The sequence below is a fragment of the Cydia strobilella genome, chromosome 6 (genome assembly GCF_947568885.1).
Source record: "Cydia strobilella chromosome 6, ilCydStro3.1, whole genome shotgun sequence".
Lineage (NCBI taxonomy): Eukaryota > Metazoa > Arthropoda > Insecta > Lepidoptera > Tortricidae > Cydia > Cydia strobilella.
This window is the reverse complement of record NC_086046.1, coordinates 8,335,788-8,356,780: the sequence shown is the minus strand read 5'-3', so window position 1 is coordinate 8,356,780 and position 20,993 is coordinate 8,335,788. Positions and strand designations below refer to the sequence as shown.

Sequence of the window (20,993 nt, the reverse complement as noted above, 5' to 3'; positions counted from 1 at the left end):
GTTAGTGCTAGAAAGCTGCAATTTGGCATGGTTATACTGGGTGTTTCATGTAACAGGAGCATTAAATTAAACTGTAAGCTTTACTCCTCAAACTGACCAACATTTGAAAGTTTAGCAACTTTTAAAAATAACGTGTTTTGATTTTCATTACACTTTAAAGTTTATTCTAAGACGCAATGTATTGCAAAATTTGTTATGTTTAAAGGGTGACAAGCAACGTCAAACACAGATGGCAGCGTACATTGAAATAGTACATTTCGATGCTAGTGCGGAAAGTATGTCGAATGACATATCCGCACGTGTATCGAACCACGTTTTTTATACAGTTGCAAAAAAATAAGAAAAGCAACAAGTATTGAGGAATGGAATTCGAAACTTTTTATATTATCAATTCTGTGACATCATTGACATTGACATTATAAAGAGGTGTTTTTCTAGCTTTTATTCGACTAGAATAGACTTTGTTATTATAGTTGGTCAAGCAAATCTTGTCAGTAAATGAGAACAAAAAAACTGTACTCATCCTTTTCTTTTGGGTGCTAGTACTAGTGTAAGACAAAGATAGTATTATTATCTCTGTCTATGTTTGAAATGAGACAGTCCCTTGACAGACTATATTATTGACTTCAATGAATGTTTTTTTTTCAAATGCGTGTTCTATAAGACAGAAACAATTGTAAATATTAAAACATTGTACCATTATTACCTAAATATCGTTATTTACGATTATTTGTGTATCATATATTTATAAAAACAATATCGAATGTTGCCTTTGTAAAGTTTAAACATTCTTGCAGTAAGAAAATACGCCTCTTCTTTGACAGGCGTTCCGTTCCATTCAGACAACTTATTAAGAACGGTTTTTCAACATTAAAAATAAACGTGTTATAATACTTATAATGATGAAGAGGTAAGTAATAAAATATGAAATATGCATATTTTTCGTATTCTTACATTAACAGTAGGTTTTTATGTTGATTACGACGTTTAAAGGAAACTAATATAAACACTCATCAATAAGTAGTCATGAATTGGAACAAGTATAAATTTAAAAAAATTGGAAAAGTAAAAAGCACTAGTTCGCGAAAACCAACTTTCCACACTCTAAACAGCCACGAAAAGTAGCACTTTTTGAGCAACTGTATTAAAAATAATATTTAACTAGTATGAAAAAGGTATAATCTAAAAATTTCATAATTTTAAAAAATTGCTGAACAGATGTTGGTCAGTTTGAGGCGTACAGCCTCCAGTCTAATTTATTGCTCCTGTTACAGGAAACACCGTTTATAAATCAATAAACCGACAAAGTCGTACAATAAAATCTAAGAGCTTTAGAAAGACATTCAATGAAAACTATAGCGAACATGATCAGTTTAGCCGTTTTTCAGTCATCGCAAAAAGTCTCCCCTTCATAGTAAAAATACGTACAGCCACAGTTAAACGTAATTAAGACATTAAATGGGTTTTTAAAGTTATTTGGCATTATTTATGTAAAGTAAAATGTTAGATCAAAATTGCTCATTTTACTCATTTAATTGTTATTTAATTTTTCTAAAACAGTTTTATTGTTTTTAACAATCTTCTATACTAATAGCTCCAGACATTCTGGAGCTATTAGTATAGAAGACTGGAGCCTCCAGTTTAGCCTATTGTGATGGAAGGGTACGGAACCCTACACTGAGCATGGCCCGACATGCTCTTCGCCGGTTTTTTATTATACTTCAATCCCATTGATTAAATAAAAATTGTGTTTAAAAATAACTGCTATATATGTTTGTCCAATAATTATCTTCATTTCATGCATGGTGTGAAATATTTTTTTTAATACAGTTGCTCAAAAAGTGCTACTTTTCGTGGCTGTTTAGCGTGCGGAAAGTTTGAATTTAAACTGTTGTGAGACATACTAACATTGAATCATTTTACGGTTTAGACTCACTTGTTTTAGTCACTCGCGCGACATGTTTCGTAGACGCACACACATCTCCGAAACATGTCGCGCGAGTGACTAAAACAAGTGAGTCTAAACCGTAAAATGATTTAATGTTTAGTGCGGAAAGTTGGTTTTCGCGAACTAGTGCTTTTTACTTTTCCAATTTTTTTAAATTTATTCTTGTTCCAATTCATGACTACTTATTGATAAGTGTTACTGTTAATATTAGTTTCCTTTAAACGTCGTAATCAACATAAGAACCTACTGTTAATGTAAGAATACGAAAAATATACATATTTCATATTTTATTACTTACCTCTTCATCATTATAACACGTTTATTTTTTTTATATTGAATATTGAAAAACCGTTCTTAATAAGTTGTCTGAATGGAACGGAACGCCTGTCAAAGAAGGGTAATACTAATAATAGTACAATGTTTTATATTTACAATTGTTTCTGTCTTATAGAACATGCATTAAAAATAAAAAACTTTCATTGAAGTGGGTTCAATAATAATAACATCCAGCTAAAAAAACACCTCTTCATAATGTCAATGATGTCACAGAATCAATAATATAAAAGTTTCGAATTCCTTACTTGTTGCTTTTCTTATTTTTTCGCAACTGTATTAAAAAACGTCGTTCGATACACGTGCAGAAATGTCATTCTTCACTCGTCCCGAGTCTTGCCACGAGCCGCAGGTATCTATCAGGTATATCTCGGTACTCGTGAAGTAATGACATACTTTCCGCACTAGCATCGAAATGTACTATTTTTTATCTACATACACATATCATAAACCCTCTATGATGCCTTCAAAATCCGTAAATAATGGCCAACATTAAGATAAACTGTTTTGTTACAGCAAATTTTTTATCTGTGAAAATGTTATTATTGCTAAATAATAACATCGATTTCGATAATATTATTTTATTCAAATTTCGAACATCTCTGAAAAACAAAGAAATTTGAATTGACCTCTAACATAATATCAGTCGAGATGACGTTTTATTCGAAATGAAATGTCAATTGCATACAAATTTGACAAATTTCGCTTGTTAGTTGGTATCGAACGATATGGCAATCGACCCCCACTAGTTTGTCTCTGAATAAAAAAAAACTACGGATGCGTGACATGCGTGAAAAAAGTTTTTTTTGCCGCCATTTGACGTGCAGTTTATCTTTTAATTAGTTTGTAAGTAAAAAATAATTTGTTTTGTTGTTTTTAAAGTAAATGTAGGTAAAGTTTTGTGTAAAACGCCACCTCATATCCGCGAATTCCGCCAGAGAGCAACTATGCCCCAATGTCGGCTGTAATATGAGGTTAGTGAATATATCATAGAAAGTTTATAATATGTGTGTAGATAAAGCAGTGTATGTAACTGTACATAATTAGGCATTATGTAGCAGTCACATAAACTACTATTAAATACAGTGTTATGAATTTATACCCTATTAAGTGCACGTCAATTTGAAGCTTGTTCCGGCTGCTTGAGTAACATCCTACAAATGCTACCTGTGCGCAAACTATCGAGCTTACTACACAACAATTTGATTAAACACAACGTAGTCCTTTGAAGAGAATAATGCTTATGTATGATAATATGAGCGTATCATCACGCCACGGCTTCGGCAATGCTGGAATCTTTTCATTGCGGATTATATACGAAACCACTTTAGCGCTTGCAACCCTGGACATATGAGGATTATAATATAGCTTTTCACAACATTAACGTATCGTGAACCGACTGACACAGAATTATGCTTTTATGTTGCGGTACGCGATTGAAATACGCGCCAGAGGTTTGTAACGACGTTTCGTGTTTATAGAGAACAAAGATGACGGGCGCGAGATGCCTTTTGTTAATAACGCTACTGTTAATGTTGAAGAGTAAAAAGGATCAAAGAGGCTAAACAATAGAGGTGCCTGATTGTAAGAATTGCAAAAGCTATTCGCGATTGTAAAAACTGTATGAAAGCCAAAGGTCAGGTGTGTTGTCAAAGCAACAAAGGACCGCTGGGACTGCGAATTTTAACCTTATTCGACTTTGTATTAGGTATTCAGCAATTTTTTGTCATTAAATTACCAAGCTGTCCGCTCTGATCCGTGTATTTTAATAGCAGGGCTACAGACAGATGAAAGAAATTTGCCTAACCGTTATAAATGATACCGCCGTAATAAATTGCGACGTCGTTGCCGTCGTTGGTAGCTACTGCTAAAAGTTGGAAGTTATTAACTGCGAAGAAAGGATTTATGTTGTATTGTATGGAATTTTCGCCTTAAAGTTATTTTAACACTAACATTAGCTCCCTGGCAATTCGCGTCGCGCGACAAGACGTACAAACCGTTCCTGACATAAAGTAATGTTTGTTGCAGTATACTGTTTGCGGACATCGTGGGCTTCACGGTACTCGCATCGCAGTGCAGCGCGCAGGAGCTCGTGCGGCTGCTCAACGAACTCTTCGGCCGGTTCGACCAGCTCGCAAGCGTAAGTTACCAACTATATACGTTATTTGCTAAACCCCCTGGCGAGGTGGTAACGTGGAGAATAAAAAAACAAAACAACTCTCTATCCATCCATCGCACCTTATATTCCGGTAGGATGTTTTTAATAATTAGCATTATAACTTTGGTACATAGATGCCGTTCAATTTAACAGCTAACCCAATAAGCTATTTATGAAAGGTAGGCACCGTGGTTTTATTAAAACAGTTTGTGTTACGAAGCTCTTAAATTTTATACAAAGAATATTAACGCTTTCAAAAGCACTAAACAATTCATGAGATTTTATAATTTACGAATATTTACCTATCGAAAACGCTTATAGTGAGACCAAGCTAACTTTGCATAGTACATACTTGCTTGCAAGTGTGGAAATGTTTAAACGTTTTTTTATATACGAGTATGATGACTGTTCTGTCAGTCGTTGCATTGCAGAGTCAGCTGAGACGGACTCTAATACAGATATTAGAGTCCGTGCGTATGATGGATGACGGATGACTAAACGTGATAAATAACAATCACATTTCAACACCACGCGACTGAAAGTGACGGACACTGTCTCTGTCACGCTGTCAAGTAGACCACAATGACCATCATATCCGTACTGGTGTTATTAATGCGACATTGGTTGGCACATCATTGTTTATTTATTTCTGCGTGTAAACAGTGAAATATATTTTAGTCTAAACCTTCAACTATAATTTCATCTGACAGCGTTCTTCTTGGAAATTCATAAAATATACAAACGCTGATGTTAACACCGCGAATCCATTGGGAAATCGAGTATTAAATCGAACGCAACATCCATCAGAAAAAAAAACCGGCCAAGTGAGAGTCGGACTCGCGTTCCAAGGGTTCCGTACATTACACAATTTAAACAATGTATTTTTATGTGAAACGTGAGTGAAATGTCTTTAAAAAACCCGTAGGGATCGGATCAAAAACTAAGTAATTGAGTCCGACTCACGCTTGACTGCACATTTCTACTAGGTTTTCCTGTGATCTATAGGTAAAGATCTATTTTGTGTATTTTTTTCAAAATTTAAGACCCAGTAGTTTCGGAGATAAAGGGGGGGGAATGGTCATCTTTATTTTTTAGTTTTCTCATTTACCCCCTAAAAGTGGCCCCGTGTTTAAAATTTATTTGTTTACGTTACATGTCCATGTACCAAAATTCAACTTAATTGGTCCAGTAGTTTCGGAGAAAATAGGCTGTGACAGACGGACAGACAGACAGACAGACGCACGAGTGATCCTATAAGGGTTCCGTTTTTTCCTTTTGAGGTACGGAACCCTAATTAAACCAGGTTCGAGAAAGAATATTAAGGTTCACACTTTCGAATACCCGTGTACAGAATAGCATTAACTTACCAGAAATACCAGCTGCCGGAAATATGAAAAGCCAATCATTATAATATAACAAGAGAGCATTCGAGAGGTACCGCGTCGTCGACACCGCCGCGCGGCTCATGAATTTTGTACGGCGAATACATTGTGGGCGCCTTCGTAAATATCGTACACGTTTTGATTGGCTGATGGCATGTTGCCTATAAATATTTCTGCTTTAAACAGAATGCATGAATGTTCCACAGTTTTACATTTACGTGTGTTATCAAAATAAATCGAGTTTTTATCATGTAGGTAAAACATACGTGGCTCGAATTATTTAGTCCTTTTTACGATATTTACAATTAAAGGCGTTACGACCGTTCACGAGCACGGATGTATTTTCAAGGGATGATTAAAAATACATTTTAACTACGCAATCGTAAGCACGCCAGAGGCGAATGAAGTCGAGGGCCGAGACTGTTAGATTGATATGTCCTTTTTAAAGCATTAAATTAGGGTAACATTTTGCAGGCCGCTGTGTCTTTTCAACGTTTAGTCATACTCGGCAAGGTGAATAATAGGACATATTTAGGTACTGAACGTGAACAACATTTCCTCCTTACTTCATCAAATTCTCCGCGCTATAGGTACGTTTCGTTTTACGGGATCATTCATCAAGCAGTCTCATCAATAATAGTAAATATGCGGAGTGGGTATCTTATCCATGGAAATAGCTCAAACTTAGTTCTGATCTTCAACAACTTTTAACCAGTAGACCTGAACTTTGATTTTGAAGGTAAGGCGATACAAAAGTACCATCCTTTTGCTGCGTGAACGCAAAGAAGAACCGGCCAAGTGCGAGTCGGACTCGCGCACCGAGAGTTCCGTACTTTTTAGTATTTGTTGTTATAGCGGCAACAGAAATACATCATCTGTGAAAATTTCAACTGTCTAGCTATCACGGTTCATGAGATACAGCCTGCTGACAGACAGACAGACGGACAGCGGAGTCTTAGTAATAGGGTCCCGTTTTTACCCTTTGGATCAGAAGTTCTGACCCAAAGGTTCTGACTCAGAACCCTAAAAAATTGTGACCTTATTACCAATAAATTATGTCTATGTCTAAGCATTCAACATTATTATAGGACGGTACATGTTAAAGCAAATAACGAAGCATGATTCTGCTAACCTCGTTACTTGGCAGTTTTCCGCTCTAGTGGTCAGAGGATAGACAGGACACGGTTTAGTTTCCCGAGAGAGTGGTTATGCTGCCTCCGGGGACTATTTATCACGGAGCTAGTCTCTACAGCGAAATTAGAACTGTGTTAACGTACAGGCTGTCTGCTATGGCAAGTGAATCAAGTGATACATACTTAACAGAAGTTTGTGTCTAAAGCGAAAAGATTTATAAGGGACATACATGGCATTGAAATGTACAAAGTACAATTTGCGTCGGGGACGTGATGCGTAAGGCAGCTTAAATCAGTACAATATTTCATAAATTTTAAAGTTAAGTACTGTGCGGCACAAGCAAATTCAGTACAAAAATGCTTGTGCCGCACACTGGTGGAATCCCGCCTTTAGGAAGCATCACGTAACCTACACTTTTGGTAGAATGCCATTAATGGTGTATGTAAATGTCACATCAGGCGCGGGAGACACATCATCATACACACTCATACTATACCAAACCACCCTTTACTACCACTATCGCTACATAAACATTAAGATCGCTACCAAACCCGCTTTATTGGTGACGTGGGACAGACAAAAAAGTGGCGTGGGAGAGACAATAATCTACTACTAATTTGCATTTTCAAAAAGAATTTGCATATTAATTGCCAAGTGCATTGTTGCAGCAAACGAGAAATTATGATTTACAATTTTACTTACATTGGTCACAATTCGCAATTTTAAATAAAGAGCAACCAAATTCTGCGTATTCGTTTACGTTCCTGACCTGATGACCTATTGAATGGCATTGTTTCAAATCAACATAATGGTCTACGTGTATTATTCTATTGTTTTAACAGTACAACATTTGTTAAATATCTCATTAGGTGGTGTTAAAAATATTTTTGTGTTGCGAATACCACTTTCGTATTTTAGAAGTGTAAATTTAATCATACCTACATTTTGCAACACCTAACTTTATAAATAAGAAATTCAGAAAAAATGGCTTTAGTATTCCTACGTTAACTAAGTCGTATAGACAATTAATAGCTCCAAACTAAATTCCAGGCTTATACAAACTAGCGGCTTCTTTAAATCTTTTGACGTGATAACGTCTTATAAATCGATGAACACCGGTAGTATGCACGAAAAAGTGTCACGTTGTGGACAGATCTCTAAGGTAACGTTGTGGACAGATCTCCATGGTAACGTGACGTGACATTCTTATGACTTTATCACGCAAAATTATCGTCCGTAAACCGACTATTACACAATACAGACAACCATTTATTTATTTATTTGTTACATATATTACGACAACTTTCATCAGGAGTCCACTTCTCGCCTACAGTTTGTTGTAATTGTACTAACGTGTCAGTTTTAACTATCTTAATTATACCTATGCAGCAATTGCAAAGTGAGCCATTTTCAGATCGCTAAGAGTCCTACGAGCGTATTTTGCAAAATGCTTCCTTTTTCATTCAACATTACGACGTAACTATTAGTATTTATTCAAAAACTTTTAACGTTCTTAAATAATCATTTCCTAAACTAGCGGCTGAAATAGTTAGTTTTCATTTTCTCTTTTTAAACCTATAAAATAAATGAGTTTTCTTTGTGTCGACAGCCAGATATTTATGACGTTTTATGTTTCTGTCCTCTGCTAAAGCCGTTAGAATTTACACCCTGAAACACGTTGCCGGACATGGTTAATGTGGCGAAGATCGGAAGATTTTTATACCCAGTTACACTAGGTTGCATGTTGTAATGTTAATTTTTGTTTTAGGACAACCACTGCCTCCGCATCAAGATCCTGGGCGACTGCTACTACTGCGTGTCCGGGCTGCCCGAGCCGCGCTCCGACCACGCGCGCTGCACCGTCGAGATGGGGCTCGACATGATCGACGCTATAGCGTAAGTACCTTATTTCGCACTACCTAGTATGGTTTTAGGACGACCACTGCCTGCACATCAAAATCCTGGGCAACTGATACTATTAAGTGTTGTGACTATGCGCACTGCACCGTCGAGATGGGGCTCGACATGATCGACGCTGTCGCGTAAGTACCTTATTTCGCACTATTATATACCTATAGTATGGTTTTAGGACGACCACTGCCTGCACATCAAAATCCTGGGCAACTGATACTATTAAGTGTTGTGACTATGCGCACTGCACCGTCGAGACGCTATCGCGTAAGAACATCCTTATTTCGCACTAGTATGGTTTTAGAACAATCACTATCTCCGCATCAAAATTCTGGGCGACTGATAATATTACGCGTCGTGGCCACTCGCGCTACACCGTCGAGATGAGACATGATCGTTTTTATGCCTTTGACATGTTCTAAGTATTTTTGTTGAATTTTTAAGCAAAACTTCTCATAATTGAGTATTTAGATTACGCTTACGTATTATTAAGATGCCACTTTTATGTCTGATTGAAAATAAACATACAAATTAAAATTTTATTCCTCTTACATTGGACCCATATATTACTTGTTAAGCTTTTGTATTAGGTATGGTGTAAAATTAAACAGGCTATATCGACGTAAACGAATATTTATGAAACTGTCAGACGCACGTCTAGTGCAGAAGCGGATGACAGTGACGTCAATAAAATATAGCCTATAAATATTTTACTGCGCGCTCACAAAGGCTAGCTTAATTTGCGTGGAATTCGCCTTTTTGTATACAATAAAGTCCCCGTATCCGCCAATCCCTGACAATTTTTGATGGCGGTCCGGAAGGCCTATCCTTCCTAATTTTTCGCAAACTAAAAGGAATATTCTTGTGGAGATACTTGCCTACTATTAACATATGCAGAGAAATGTCGTAGTTATTCAGCCTCAAACTAATTTATGTGCGTATTAGTGGGAATCTTACCTAAACCGCAAAATCATTAAATAGTTATTTGTTTTTCAAGGGGGCAAAGTTGTTGTTTAACCTCTAGTGTTAATATTGATACCCGAGCAAGCGAAAGATTCCAAAATTGTCCAATGGAATCTTGAGCGTTGCGAGGGTTTCAAGGCACGAAGGTTAACCAAATATTGCCACCGAGTGAAACACAACATTTTTCACTACACCAACACAAGGAAAATACTAACTATAAAATATCAAACAAAATCAAAGCAAATCGATTAAAAATTAATTTTAAATATTTCTCATTCAAAATCATCATTTAAAAGTCAATTCTACCAGAAAACATAAGAAAACAACTCAAAATTTGCATTTGATTACTTTGCCTCACGCGAATAAAATGCAACTTTCTTATCAGTTTTTGAACAATCAAGAGAACCTTTATCAGCTGGTGTGGTGAAATTGGTGAAATTGACACGTCCAATCGTTACGGTATCCATCTAGATGTGTCTAGGTCAAATCTTCCGGGCCTTTTATAAATAATCAGCAGGGCACGGTTGAGAGCGGTGCGATGGGCTGGAGCTCGCTCGTGCGTCTTCATCAAAGGAGCTAAATATACCTGACCAGGGTGGTCTAACTAAACCGCTGAAGGTTAATAGGCCACCGAGCCCACTGCGTCGTTTAAACCACTTCGTGTTCTAAATATTTTGATAGGTATCAAATAGGTATCATTCAAAACATTGAATGCAATAAATTTAATAAACATTTCTGAATAGGGTTGTTTCTTGTAGTTAAATGAAATTGTTCTATGCAATGTTTATTATCAAATGTTATTTTTATCGAATGTTTTTCAGTTTTAATTCTTTCAAAATCTTTTCAGTTTTAATTATTTCAAATCAAAAGAGAAAATGATTAAAATTCTCATGATTTGGTTTGCGTAATATGCTTTTAATGATTTTCTTTTTTGTCACCGTCTTCGTTTCTCATACTAACGGCATACATAGTAATATTATATATGCAAAAGTAACTCTGTCTGTCTGTCTTTTTCAAGATTAAGCGACTGAACCGATTTAGATGAAGTGCGGTATGAAGATTGTTTGAGGCCCGAGGAAAGAATAGTTTTTACAATAATCATTATCATCACTCGCAGCCCAACAGGCGTATTGTAATGTTAATAAGATGATGCGAATTCGATTTGATCTGATTTCATGATTTCATTTCTTCAACCAAAAACGTTTCTTTTGACACTGACAGATGAAAACTAGCTGATTTGACTGGTTAAGAGCGGTTAGTACAGTACCCTCTAGCGGTCTAGCTTTTAATTTATTCATGCGCTGTGTTAAAAAAAATCCATTAAAGAGTCAGAAATGTGTCGCATCTGAATGATAAACGGCTGGGTAATTTATAACGTTTAACGCGGATGTGACAGAAAGTTTTTATAAATAAGTGCGGTAGGCAATCAACACCGGGCGGCCGCCCCGCCGCAAACCTCAGGCGCGGGATGGCATTTCAGACGTCTGTCCGCCTCCTGGAGTATTATTCCCGTCGCTCACTCACGACGAATGTTCAGGAAAACCAGTGTGCACAGCCATTTACGTGGCTTGAGTTAAGTCGACTCGAATTCGGACCAAAAATCATATGATACTATCGAAGGCGATTATCGTCCAAGACACACACATTCATGCGACATAGTGCGATTTTGTGAGTCATATAATACAAATACAAAAAAAATACAAAAATTCTTTATTTAATAAATTAGCTCTACAAAATGATTTAAAGGGATGGAGCCGCCCAGTAAGCATAAAAATGTCTGTGTCGGGAGACACCGCTCTTCCTTAACTATGTTTTTAAATAGATACAATAATACAAGCAATTCTAAATTTAACATGCTAACTATAAACTATAACTATGTAAATAAAGTAACCTAAACTAAACAAACATATAGATTAATCTAACATTTTAGAAAACGGCCCTTGAAGGTAACATTCAGATGTCAACTGCAGCTAGCTACGTTACTGTTGCCATATCGCTGCTGTACTTATCTGTCAATTTCCTTGATAAAATTCATTCTCCGTCGCATTGGGAACGTTGTGGCCTCAGTCGCCAGTGGGTTAGCAAAATACTATTCATGTCACAGATTTCATGTGATGCGAGTTGTGTTGTGACTAGTTCATCCAAGAATTGGAATCGTGCGCGACCGCTCGCGCAACCAGTGGGAATACTTCTTCCACATTCCACACCCTTGTCTACTCAAATACTTCCACAGTCAACATAGATTCGTACTCCTGCCCACGCATTCATATATTAAAGACATTATTTATTGCGAGTCGTTTCTGCAGGTCGGCTGTAAGTCTAAATTTATAGCCACTGACTTCTAACAAGGTTAAAGTGATGGTCATTTCGTCAGTAGAAGTTTCAGGAAATTGCTTCTAAATTATGTGTTTTTATTAGTGCAGTTTAAAGATGTAAAGTTTTTTTGTGTCACTTTAGAGTCTAGAAGTTAAGTTTTGTCGAGACGAAATTGCTCGTAGTTCAGCAACACAAAAGTTAAAGTAATTGCTTGCCTGCTTGCTGCCTGTGAAGCCGATGGTCCTGGGTTCAAATCCCGGTAACGGCATTTATTTGTGTGATGAACACAAATATTTGTTCCTGAGTCATGTGTGTTTTCTATGTATATAAAGTATATAAGTATGTATATCGTCGCCTAGCACCCATCCCAGCCCAGCCCAGCTTTGCTTAGTTTGGGCCAGTTTGATCTGTATAAGACGTCCCCTAATATTTATTTATTTTATTTACCTACCGATTCTTAAATGATTTTTTGTAAACAAATGACGTGAGACATTATGTGTGCATAATATAGGTAGGTACTTATGTAATTTACGCTAACCCTTGTTAAATTTAGTTAGATGGAAGTTAATGTAATGTAATCATCACATAAATAGCCTTAGTTCCAAACTTTCATTAACGTGGAGCATGGGGTGAACTTTGTAAGCCTAATGCTTATCTGTCTTACCTGCTTACCTACCTTTTGTTGTTTAGACAAAAGTTCTTTATAAAAAAAATCCACCTTCATTTGTTACTTAATTCAGTTTGCCGCTTGATTCGATAACGTTCATAGCTCTTTTTGAATTTTTTCTTAACCAAAATCATTGCTACACTACCTACCTGTACTTATTGTTAGCGCCGAGGAGGTTCAAATTCACGACCTTCCGTGGTTTGTGTCTACTTAAAGGCTAAATCAGGAATATATGTAGGTATATAACTACTGAACCTTCCTTGAATTTCCTACGCTATCCTACACTTCATACAATTATACATTTATCAATATTTTTGGTCTGAAATCTGAATCGAAATATAAGATATTGGAAAGACATTCCTTATTAGTTATTACGGGTCTCTGACTATAAATTTAATCCAACGCTAGCGTTACGTGACTAAATTGTGTATTTAACAAGCATATCTATGTTTCCACTTAAGAAATATACTTCGAATGTTTTTTTCAAAATAGTAATTTATTTTGAGTAAGTTCTTACCTATAGTTTTAGATGTACATAGTAGGAATTTCAGATATGTAAACATAAAAATAGCGGTTCGAAAAACGACTTTGAATACAATCGGTTAATAACAAACATATTTATAATTATTTGTGTATAAACTAAGAATGTCGTCATCGTTGTTTTTAAACAATAAACAGTTTGCTCTTGACCCGAATTGTTTCCTTAAAATAATGCTGTGAGTAAGTCCGGCGCATCACCCAATGAGTATAATACTGGGGTGTTCATAATGTATCGCTAACCAGGCAAACGAGCTTCAATTAACTCTGCCAGTTGCTCACAAAAGGCATATAAATAGATTAGTGGCGTCAACATATGTCCGCTTCAAGCAATAGTCACAGAGGACTGAGCTAACAGAGCAACAAGAGTCCTCGGCCAGTTTCTTTAGGTCCCTGTAAGACACGGCATTGGCTTTTGCTTTCAGTTATTGTGTGTAGGTTGCACGTGGTTTTCCTCTTCCTCTTCTCGCTTCGATCTTGATGGGATGACAGATACTACAAAGAATCACGTGAAGTATATTCATATATCAATACATTATCTAAGTTTCTCTGCCAATTCAGCCCTCTGTACTACCGTGTTACTTATTGAGCCGCAATATTACATTAGGCCGATACGAACTGAAATAGCAAAAATACGGGTGCAATAACGCGCATGCGGCATCCGGCAAACAATGTCGAGGCCGAGGATTATGAGCTTGGGCGGCTTGGCCCACGAAGCCCCACTCGCAAGGATAATGAAATAATCCCGATTTCAATTCACGTAACGATACTTAATAAGTAGCCGTTTAATTAAATATCCAATTATCCTTCTTACATTTGACAAGGACATATGGAGGGAGTCCTTAGAGTACGTGTTTCTTAAAGTTTTATAAACATTAAACACCGTAAAGGTTTGCAATAATCGAATTTAAACTGTTGTGAGACATACTAACATGAGTTCGTGCTGTGTGGCGCTACAAGTGTTGGGTGACCCAAACCCAAACACACCACTGTGCCCGCCTACAACGATAGCGCAAGACCCTCCCCAACCGGCTTTCTCGGCGCGCGCGCAGCGAGCGACGCGGCGCGCGGCAGCGGCAGTACGCAATACACGGTCGTCGTGAACGCTGCTCCCACTATTAGTGCTTGAGAAAGGAGACCTAGGCTCTCCGAAACATGTCGCGCGAGTGACTAAAACAAGTGAGTCTAAACCGTAAAATAATTAACATTAAACACGTTAATAATTACTCTTAATATTGGTGGAACTTCGGGCAATTCAGATATGCAAGTTCGCAAGAAAAACAGAAAATTTCCATTAATTAGCTCGTAACTTTTTTAAATAAATTCAAATTAAGCGAATATGTGATGAAAACTCAGAAAATTTTACATAATCAGTGACTTTTACTGTATTAAAATTATGTCGCTGTTTTATCGCCCGATAAATCTCCTGTCAGAACGGAAAAAGACGATTCATTGTTCGCTCGGAAAAGCCACTGGACAGAGTTGGAAATTCTTTGATACTATAGGTAGATACCGTGCATTACACTGATTTAAACCTTTACGATTTTTAAACATTATACGCTATTTTATATTAATTATACGCGATTAAGTCCCGTTTTTAGGGTTCCGTAGTCAACTAGGGACCCTTATAGTTTCGCCATGTCCGTCCGTCCGTCTGTCTGTCTGTCCGAGGCTTTGCTCCGTGATCGTGGGTGCTAGAAAGCTGCAATTTGGCATGGATATATAAATCAATAAATCCAACAAAGTAGTACAATAATATCAAAAAAAAATTTTTTTAGGGTACCTCCCCTACACATAAAGTGGGGGTGGATTTTTTTTCGCTTCAACCCTACAGTGTGGGGTATCGTTGGATAGGTTATTCAAAATAAATAGGGGTATTCAACCATCATTTTTTGATGAAGTAAATATTTTCGGAAATAATCGATCCGAAAGAAAAAACAATTGTGCCCCCACGCTCTAACATAGGTCCAAAAAAAAATAGAGCTTCATAAAGACATTAAATGAAAACTATAGCGAACGTGATATTTTTAGCCGTTTTTGAGTTATCGCAAAAAGTCTCTCCTTCATAGTAAAAAAGACGTACCAGCCACAGTTAAACTTTATATTTCGGACATTAAATGGGTTTTTTAAAGTTATTTTTGTCTTTTTGCTTTCCTCGTATTTGATATGAAAAGTAGATTGTTTAACTCGGGTGAAAGGCACCAAACATCATTTCATCCCTTTGTTAACAATCTTCTATACTAATAGCTCCAGTTTAGCCTATTGTGACGGAAGAGTAACTACGGAACCCTACACTAAGCATGGCCCGACATGCTCTTGGCCGGTTTTTTAATTAATAATACAGTGCATTAGTTGTACAGTGAGCATCAAAAGTAGCATCAGACTATTCTCTGATAACTAAACAAGATATATCTGTATACATATATAGAACCGATATAGAACAATTAAAAAGTAATAAAGGGTAGCATATACTTTTGGCGCATTGTTTCATAGTATTGATGCTGACTGTACTATGATCGTAGTTTGCTATAATAATATACTTTAGATAATGCCGTAGTTGAAATTTAGTGCTGGCAGGAATTCGTTTACGTCAGCGGCAGCACCGCTTCCGTTCGTGAGAATTCGTGCTTCCAGGATAATTTATGTTGAGCTTACGATTATATTTACTATGCAACAATGTTGCTGCAAGTCCCGTTTATTGTTATATAGGCTACAAAAAAAAACCGGCTAAGTGCGAGTCGGACTCGCGTTCCAATGGTTCCGTACATTACACAATTTAAACAATGAATTTTTTTTGTGAAACGTGAGTGAAATGTCTTTAAAAACCCGTAGGGGTCGGATCAAAAACTAAGTAATTAAGCCCGACTCATGCTTGACTGCACATTTCTAATAGGTTTTCAACACAAATATACATATGTATACCAAAATTCAACTTAATTGGTCCAGTAGTTTCGGAGAAAATTGCCTGTGACAGACGGACAGACAGACAGACGCACGAGTGATCTTATAAGGGTTCCGTTTTTTCCGTTGAGGTACGGAACCCTAAAAAGGCAACTAAAAAATAAGTGCATTCCCGTTGCCAGGGAGGTTTTGGAATTATACTGAGCAACTTTTACTATGGGACCAACTACGAGATCGCGAAAAAAAAAATTACTCCCATAGAAAATGGACCAGCCAAAATGTATGAAACAGCCAATTTTTTCCGCGATTTCGGGGTTGGCCCCTCTGCCTCCTCCCTGGCAACGGGAATGCACTTATTTTTTAACCACCCTGTATATAATATTTACTATTGAAAACGGGGTATTCAGTGTATTCACGAACCGAAAAGAGTAAAATTTCGGCTATAAATGCGCGAATTGATACTGTAACTATGTATTGTGTGTCGTCAGCGTCATCGAGTTCCATTCCAAGTGAGAATGCTGTATATAGTAGCAGTGACACCGTGCATAGCAAGCGAACCAGAAAGAGAGTAGATTGCTATAGCGTGTAGACCACAATTAAACTCGCAGCACGTCCGTTACTCCGTGAAGATGACATGTGCAACTGTGTCGAAATGTCAGGAACTCATAAAAAAACAAATAATACCTACATTGTAAATACCACGTTTTCAGTTGTATTTATAGTCCATGGATTTTGGTTTTAAAAGATGAAATAGATCGATTTACCCTCAAACGGAACAATGTTACCTAGTATTATCGTATCCTAGTATTGTACTTATTTTATCGTATTGTCCAGTGTATGTGTGCTTTATGGAATAAATGTCTTTCTTCTTCTTCTTCTTCTTCTTCTTCTTCTTATTATTATGATTACGAGTCCTATGCGACAAATATACGCATAGAAAACTATAACAGTAAATATTCGTTCCTTCGTTAACTAACAAGTTTCTAAGGGAGGGTCACTACCGACCCGGCTAAAGTGGCTCTTCAAATAATGTAGATCAATGTGTAAACAAGTTTTCGTTTCGTCCCAAGAGCAAGCGACCCGAGTAATTCCATATTTAGGGGGTGGCCGCCGTATCTGGCATGTGTCGGAATGAGAGGAGAGCCGAAGGACGCGCAAAAAGGCAACCTAATATGCCCCATATTCAGTGTTTGTGATGTACATCCACTTCCACTCATTACATTTAAACACAAATTTCCGGCGCAGAAATAGCGCAACCTTATCTGTCTAAGATTTTCTTCAACAAAGCTGAAGCGAAAAGGGGTTCAGTAATTGACTGCTGTTAAATCCCTGTTAAGCCGAAACATCTGTTTCCCGGCTCAACTTTGCAAGCTTTTCGTCGCAGTTATGATTATGCCAAAGCGAAATTAACATATCATAATAATTGTGTTAGGCGGCCTCAGTGCGGATCTGCTCTCGTCAGCCTACGTCAAGTTAGGATTATAATTCTTTTTTTTTTATACTACGTCGGTGGCAAACAAGCATACGGCCCGCCTGATGTTAAGCAGTCTCCGTAGCCTATGTACGCCTGCAACTCCAGAGGAGTTACATGCGCGTTGCCGACCCTAACACTCCTCTCCCTCGAGCTCTGGCAACCTTACTCACCGGCAGGAACACAACACTATTAGTAGGGTCTAGTGTTATTTGGCTGCGGTTTTCTGTAAGGTGGAGGTACTTCCCCAGTTGGGCTCTGCTCTAGATCTGGAATGACATCCGCTGTCCTGTGCCCTACCACACAAAGCGAGATGTCATTCACAGTGCCCATATAATTCAATTTAGTTCGGCACATCACATCAGTGCGTTGGCAATTACTGGATACAAATTACGTATCAATCGTAGTGCCCTATTTGGCGAGCCAATTACTCACTTAACATAGTATTTTGTTTTACACTTAAAGAGATGTTTATTTTATTGGTCTCATTACACATATTATAGTAATTGACGTCGCGACATACTTTTAAAATAGTTTACCTTTTAAGGTTGAACTTGGTAACCGATCTTCCATACAGATTTGTAGCTTAGGGTGTGGAGTTTGTAGGCAGATATTTTATTAAGCAATCTGTTTGTGTTGGGTTAGAAGACAGTTCGACGCTTGCATATTGGATTCCGGCGCTCGATAAATATTTATAAAATCGAATTACAATAGTAACTTGATTTATTTTCTCGGTCCGAAGTATTTTGTAACCTCAAACAAAGTTCTAAAATTATAATTCAACATAGTAGGTAGGTGAGTTTGCCTGTGGTATGCCTGTATGATAACAACTAAGTTGGCGGGGGTCCGGATAACCCATATTTGCCCGAGTTTTCTTTCAGTTAGCGTGGCTTTGGCTGTGCTCTTGACAGGGAGCCACTGGAGCGGAATACGGCTGTCTTATAGGGTAATAATTCTTGTTGACCTACTTTTACTATATTCCAACACAATGCCCAATTAGCTCATTTCCACAATCAACCTACTCCACAATTTTATTGTTTACCGATTCCTGAAACGACGCTTTCAAAATAAATACGGCTTTTGGTATCCATTTCAATTTCGTAGACGATTTGTTTCGTTAAGAAGTCGTAATTTTCGGCAATTAAAGCTAAAAGGGGAATAAAGCTAGTTCTCTCGAGGATTAATTCGGTCCTGCGAATCTGCCGTCGTCTGCTAATGAAAAATTATGCGCGTCGTATCTGCGACTTGATTAATTTATGTTACGTTAATTGCTCAGCTACTTAATTCATTTACATGCGTTCATTTGGTAACCTCACGCCTATTGCTTGTGTTTTCAGAAGGCGGTCCCGAGTTAGAACGTTAGTACTGCAGTGGATATAAAATTTGTTAAGGAGCAATAAATATGCTTATTTATTGCTCCTAAACAAATGTTATATCCACTACGGTACTATAGGTACTTATACTGTTTCTAAACACGATAAAAGTAATAAGCCATCGCATGTCAGGCATTGTGTCGATTAATAACAGACTCCCCGATGTTACACTTCATGAATCAAAACGGTCGTAAAAACGCTATAACCTCGTTTAATTTGTCGCCTGTAAACCCAGTTGCGGCTGTACGAGTAAGAATACGCAGTTAAATGAACTCGAGCTAATTTATCACGATTCATAAATAAATAAACATTAACTTTGTAAGAACCTTGTAATAATTAATAAGTATCAGCCTATTAATAGGCCCACCATTACACCAGGAAGTTGTTAGAGTAATCTTGCGGCATAAAAAGGGAAGTTATTAGATTAAGTGAAAATAAACACGAAATAATTAAGTAGGCTCTAATCGATGTTTTCGCAAAAAGGTTCAGTATTAGAGAGGCTTAACAAAGCGTTTAAAATAAATTATTTCCTTCTGTCTGGATTATGAAGCTTTTATCCATTAGGCGCAATGACTTCGCTTTTTATCAATATAACTGTATTCGTTATTTGGTTATTATTTGCGTATAAAGCGTTGAATATCCAACGGGGTGTTAGACGGGGGAGTAATTTGGTTTTAAGCGTTCAGCTGTTTGTATACACTAAATTATTAACCGCTACGATCTTCTCGTAAATACATTGAAAGCATAATACGCACATGATTTTATGAGGTTTCTGGCTTTTGAAGTTATGTCAGGCGTTTAGTCCGTCGACCTTCGATCGGTTATGGCCACAGTTTCGAAACAAAATTGATAGTGCTTCCTTTATGTCTTCAGTGTTTATTGACTTTCTTCGGTATTAGGTACATAAAACCATAATGGATGAAGTAGCTATACCTAATAGCTGGCATCGTAAATGCGATCATCGTACTGATGATATTGGCGTCTTTGCCTGGTATTTACAGAATTCAAGCGATTAGTCCTCGTTCGAAACCTGACCGGTCTGAAGAATTCCAGACCATGCATCTGTTTGAAATACTCTGATTTATACGCACAGGAAATCGCCAGTTGATAGCGCAGTTTGTTTTACTTACGACTCCTTCATTACATTCTTCTAGTTCAGTTTGAAAATGTGTAAAATAATAATCAGTGCACGTCTTGCTACCGCCTCGACATGGCGCGCGTATCCGAGAGATAAGATAACGCGCAGTGCAATTGTTTACTTTAAGTAATTATCCGCTTCGCTTTATGCAAATATGTCGGAAAGTGTGATTATAAACGAATTTTTGACTTTTGTGCAAAATAAATTTTGCATATTAGATGAATTGACGCTAGTGCAAATCTGTGCTTCCAACTTCACAGAAAGTGAAATAGAATGTGGCAAAAACGTTTTATTCGAGGCCCTGCCGGACAGTCACGTCAAGTGTACAGCGAGACGGGGGGAGGACAAAGACAAGAAAAATATCAAGGATGTGATAAAATTGTTTAAAGAGACCCTCCTCGATGAGCACCCGACGTTTGTGGCGAAAGACCTCAACCGTCTACCGCCTGTTACCATGGACCATATAGACGTGAGCCGTCTTTTGCGTGATCTTAGTGCTATGAAAGTAGCACTGCATGACCTTAGTCTGAAAACAGTGTCTAAAGCGGAGATGACTGAATTTGAAACGAGGATTAGATCTGATCTAACAAATCGATGCACCGATAGCCCCCTTCGACAAGAGCTAAGTGACACACAAACTCGTGATACGACTCCTACAAGTGCTACCTCAGTATTAAGGACGCCTAAGAAACCATCTAAACAGAAACCATCCAAACCGAAGATGCGAATAAGTTTAAGCAAAATTGACCAGCCGCCGGTGT

At 37.4% G+C, this 20,993-nt stretch overlaps 1 protein-coding gene across 5 annotated transcripts in view; it reads left to right on the top strand.

Moving 5' to 3' along the window:
• Nucleotides 1-20,993, top strand: part of LOC134742352 (Ca(2+)/calmodulin-responsive adenylate cyclase-like) — a 132,471-nt gene that overhangs the window by 84,895 nt on the left and 26,583 nt on the right. For all 5 annotated transcript variants that reach the window (XM_063675412.1, XM_063675411.1, XM_063675410.1 and 2 more), the window contains 2 exons: nt 4,310-4,421; nt 8,724-8,851. In XM_063675412.1, the coding sequence (XP_063531482.1) occupies nt 4,310-4,421; nt 8,724-8,851 (240 nt within the window). The remainder of the gene's footprint in view (nt 1-4,309; nt 4,422-8,723; nt 8,852-20,993) is intronic.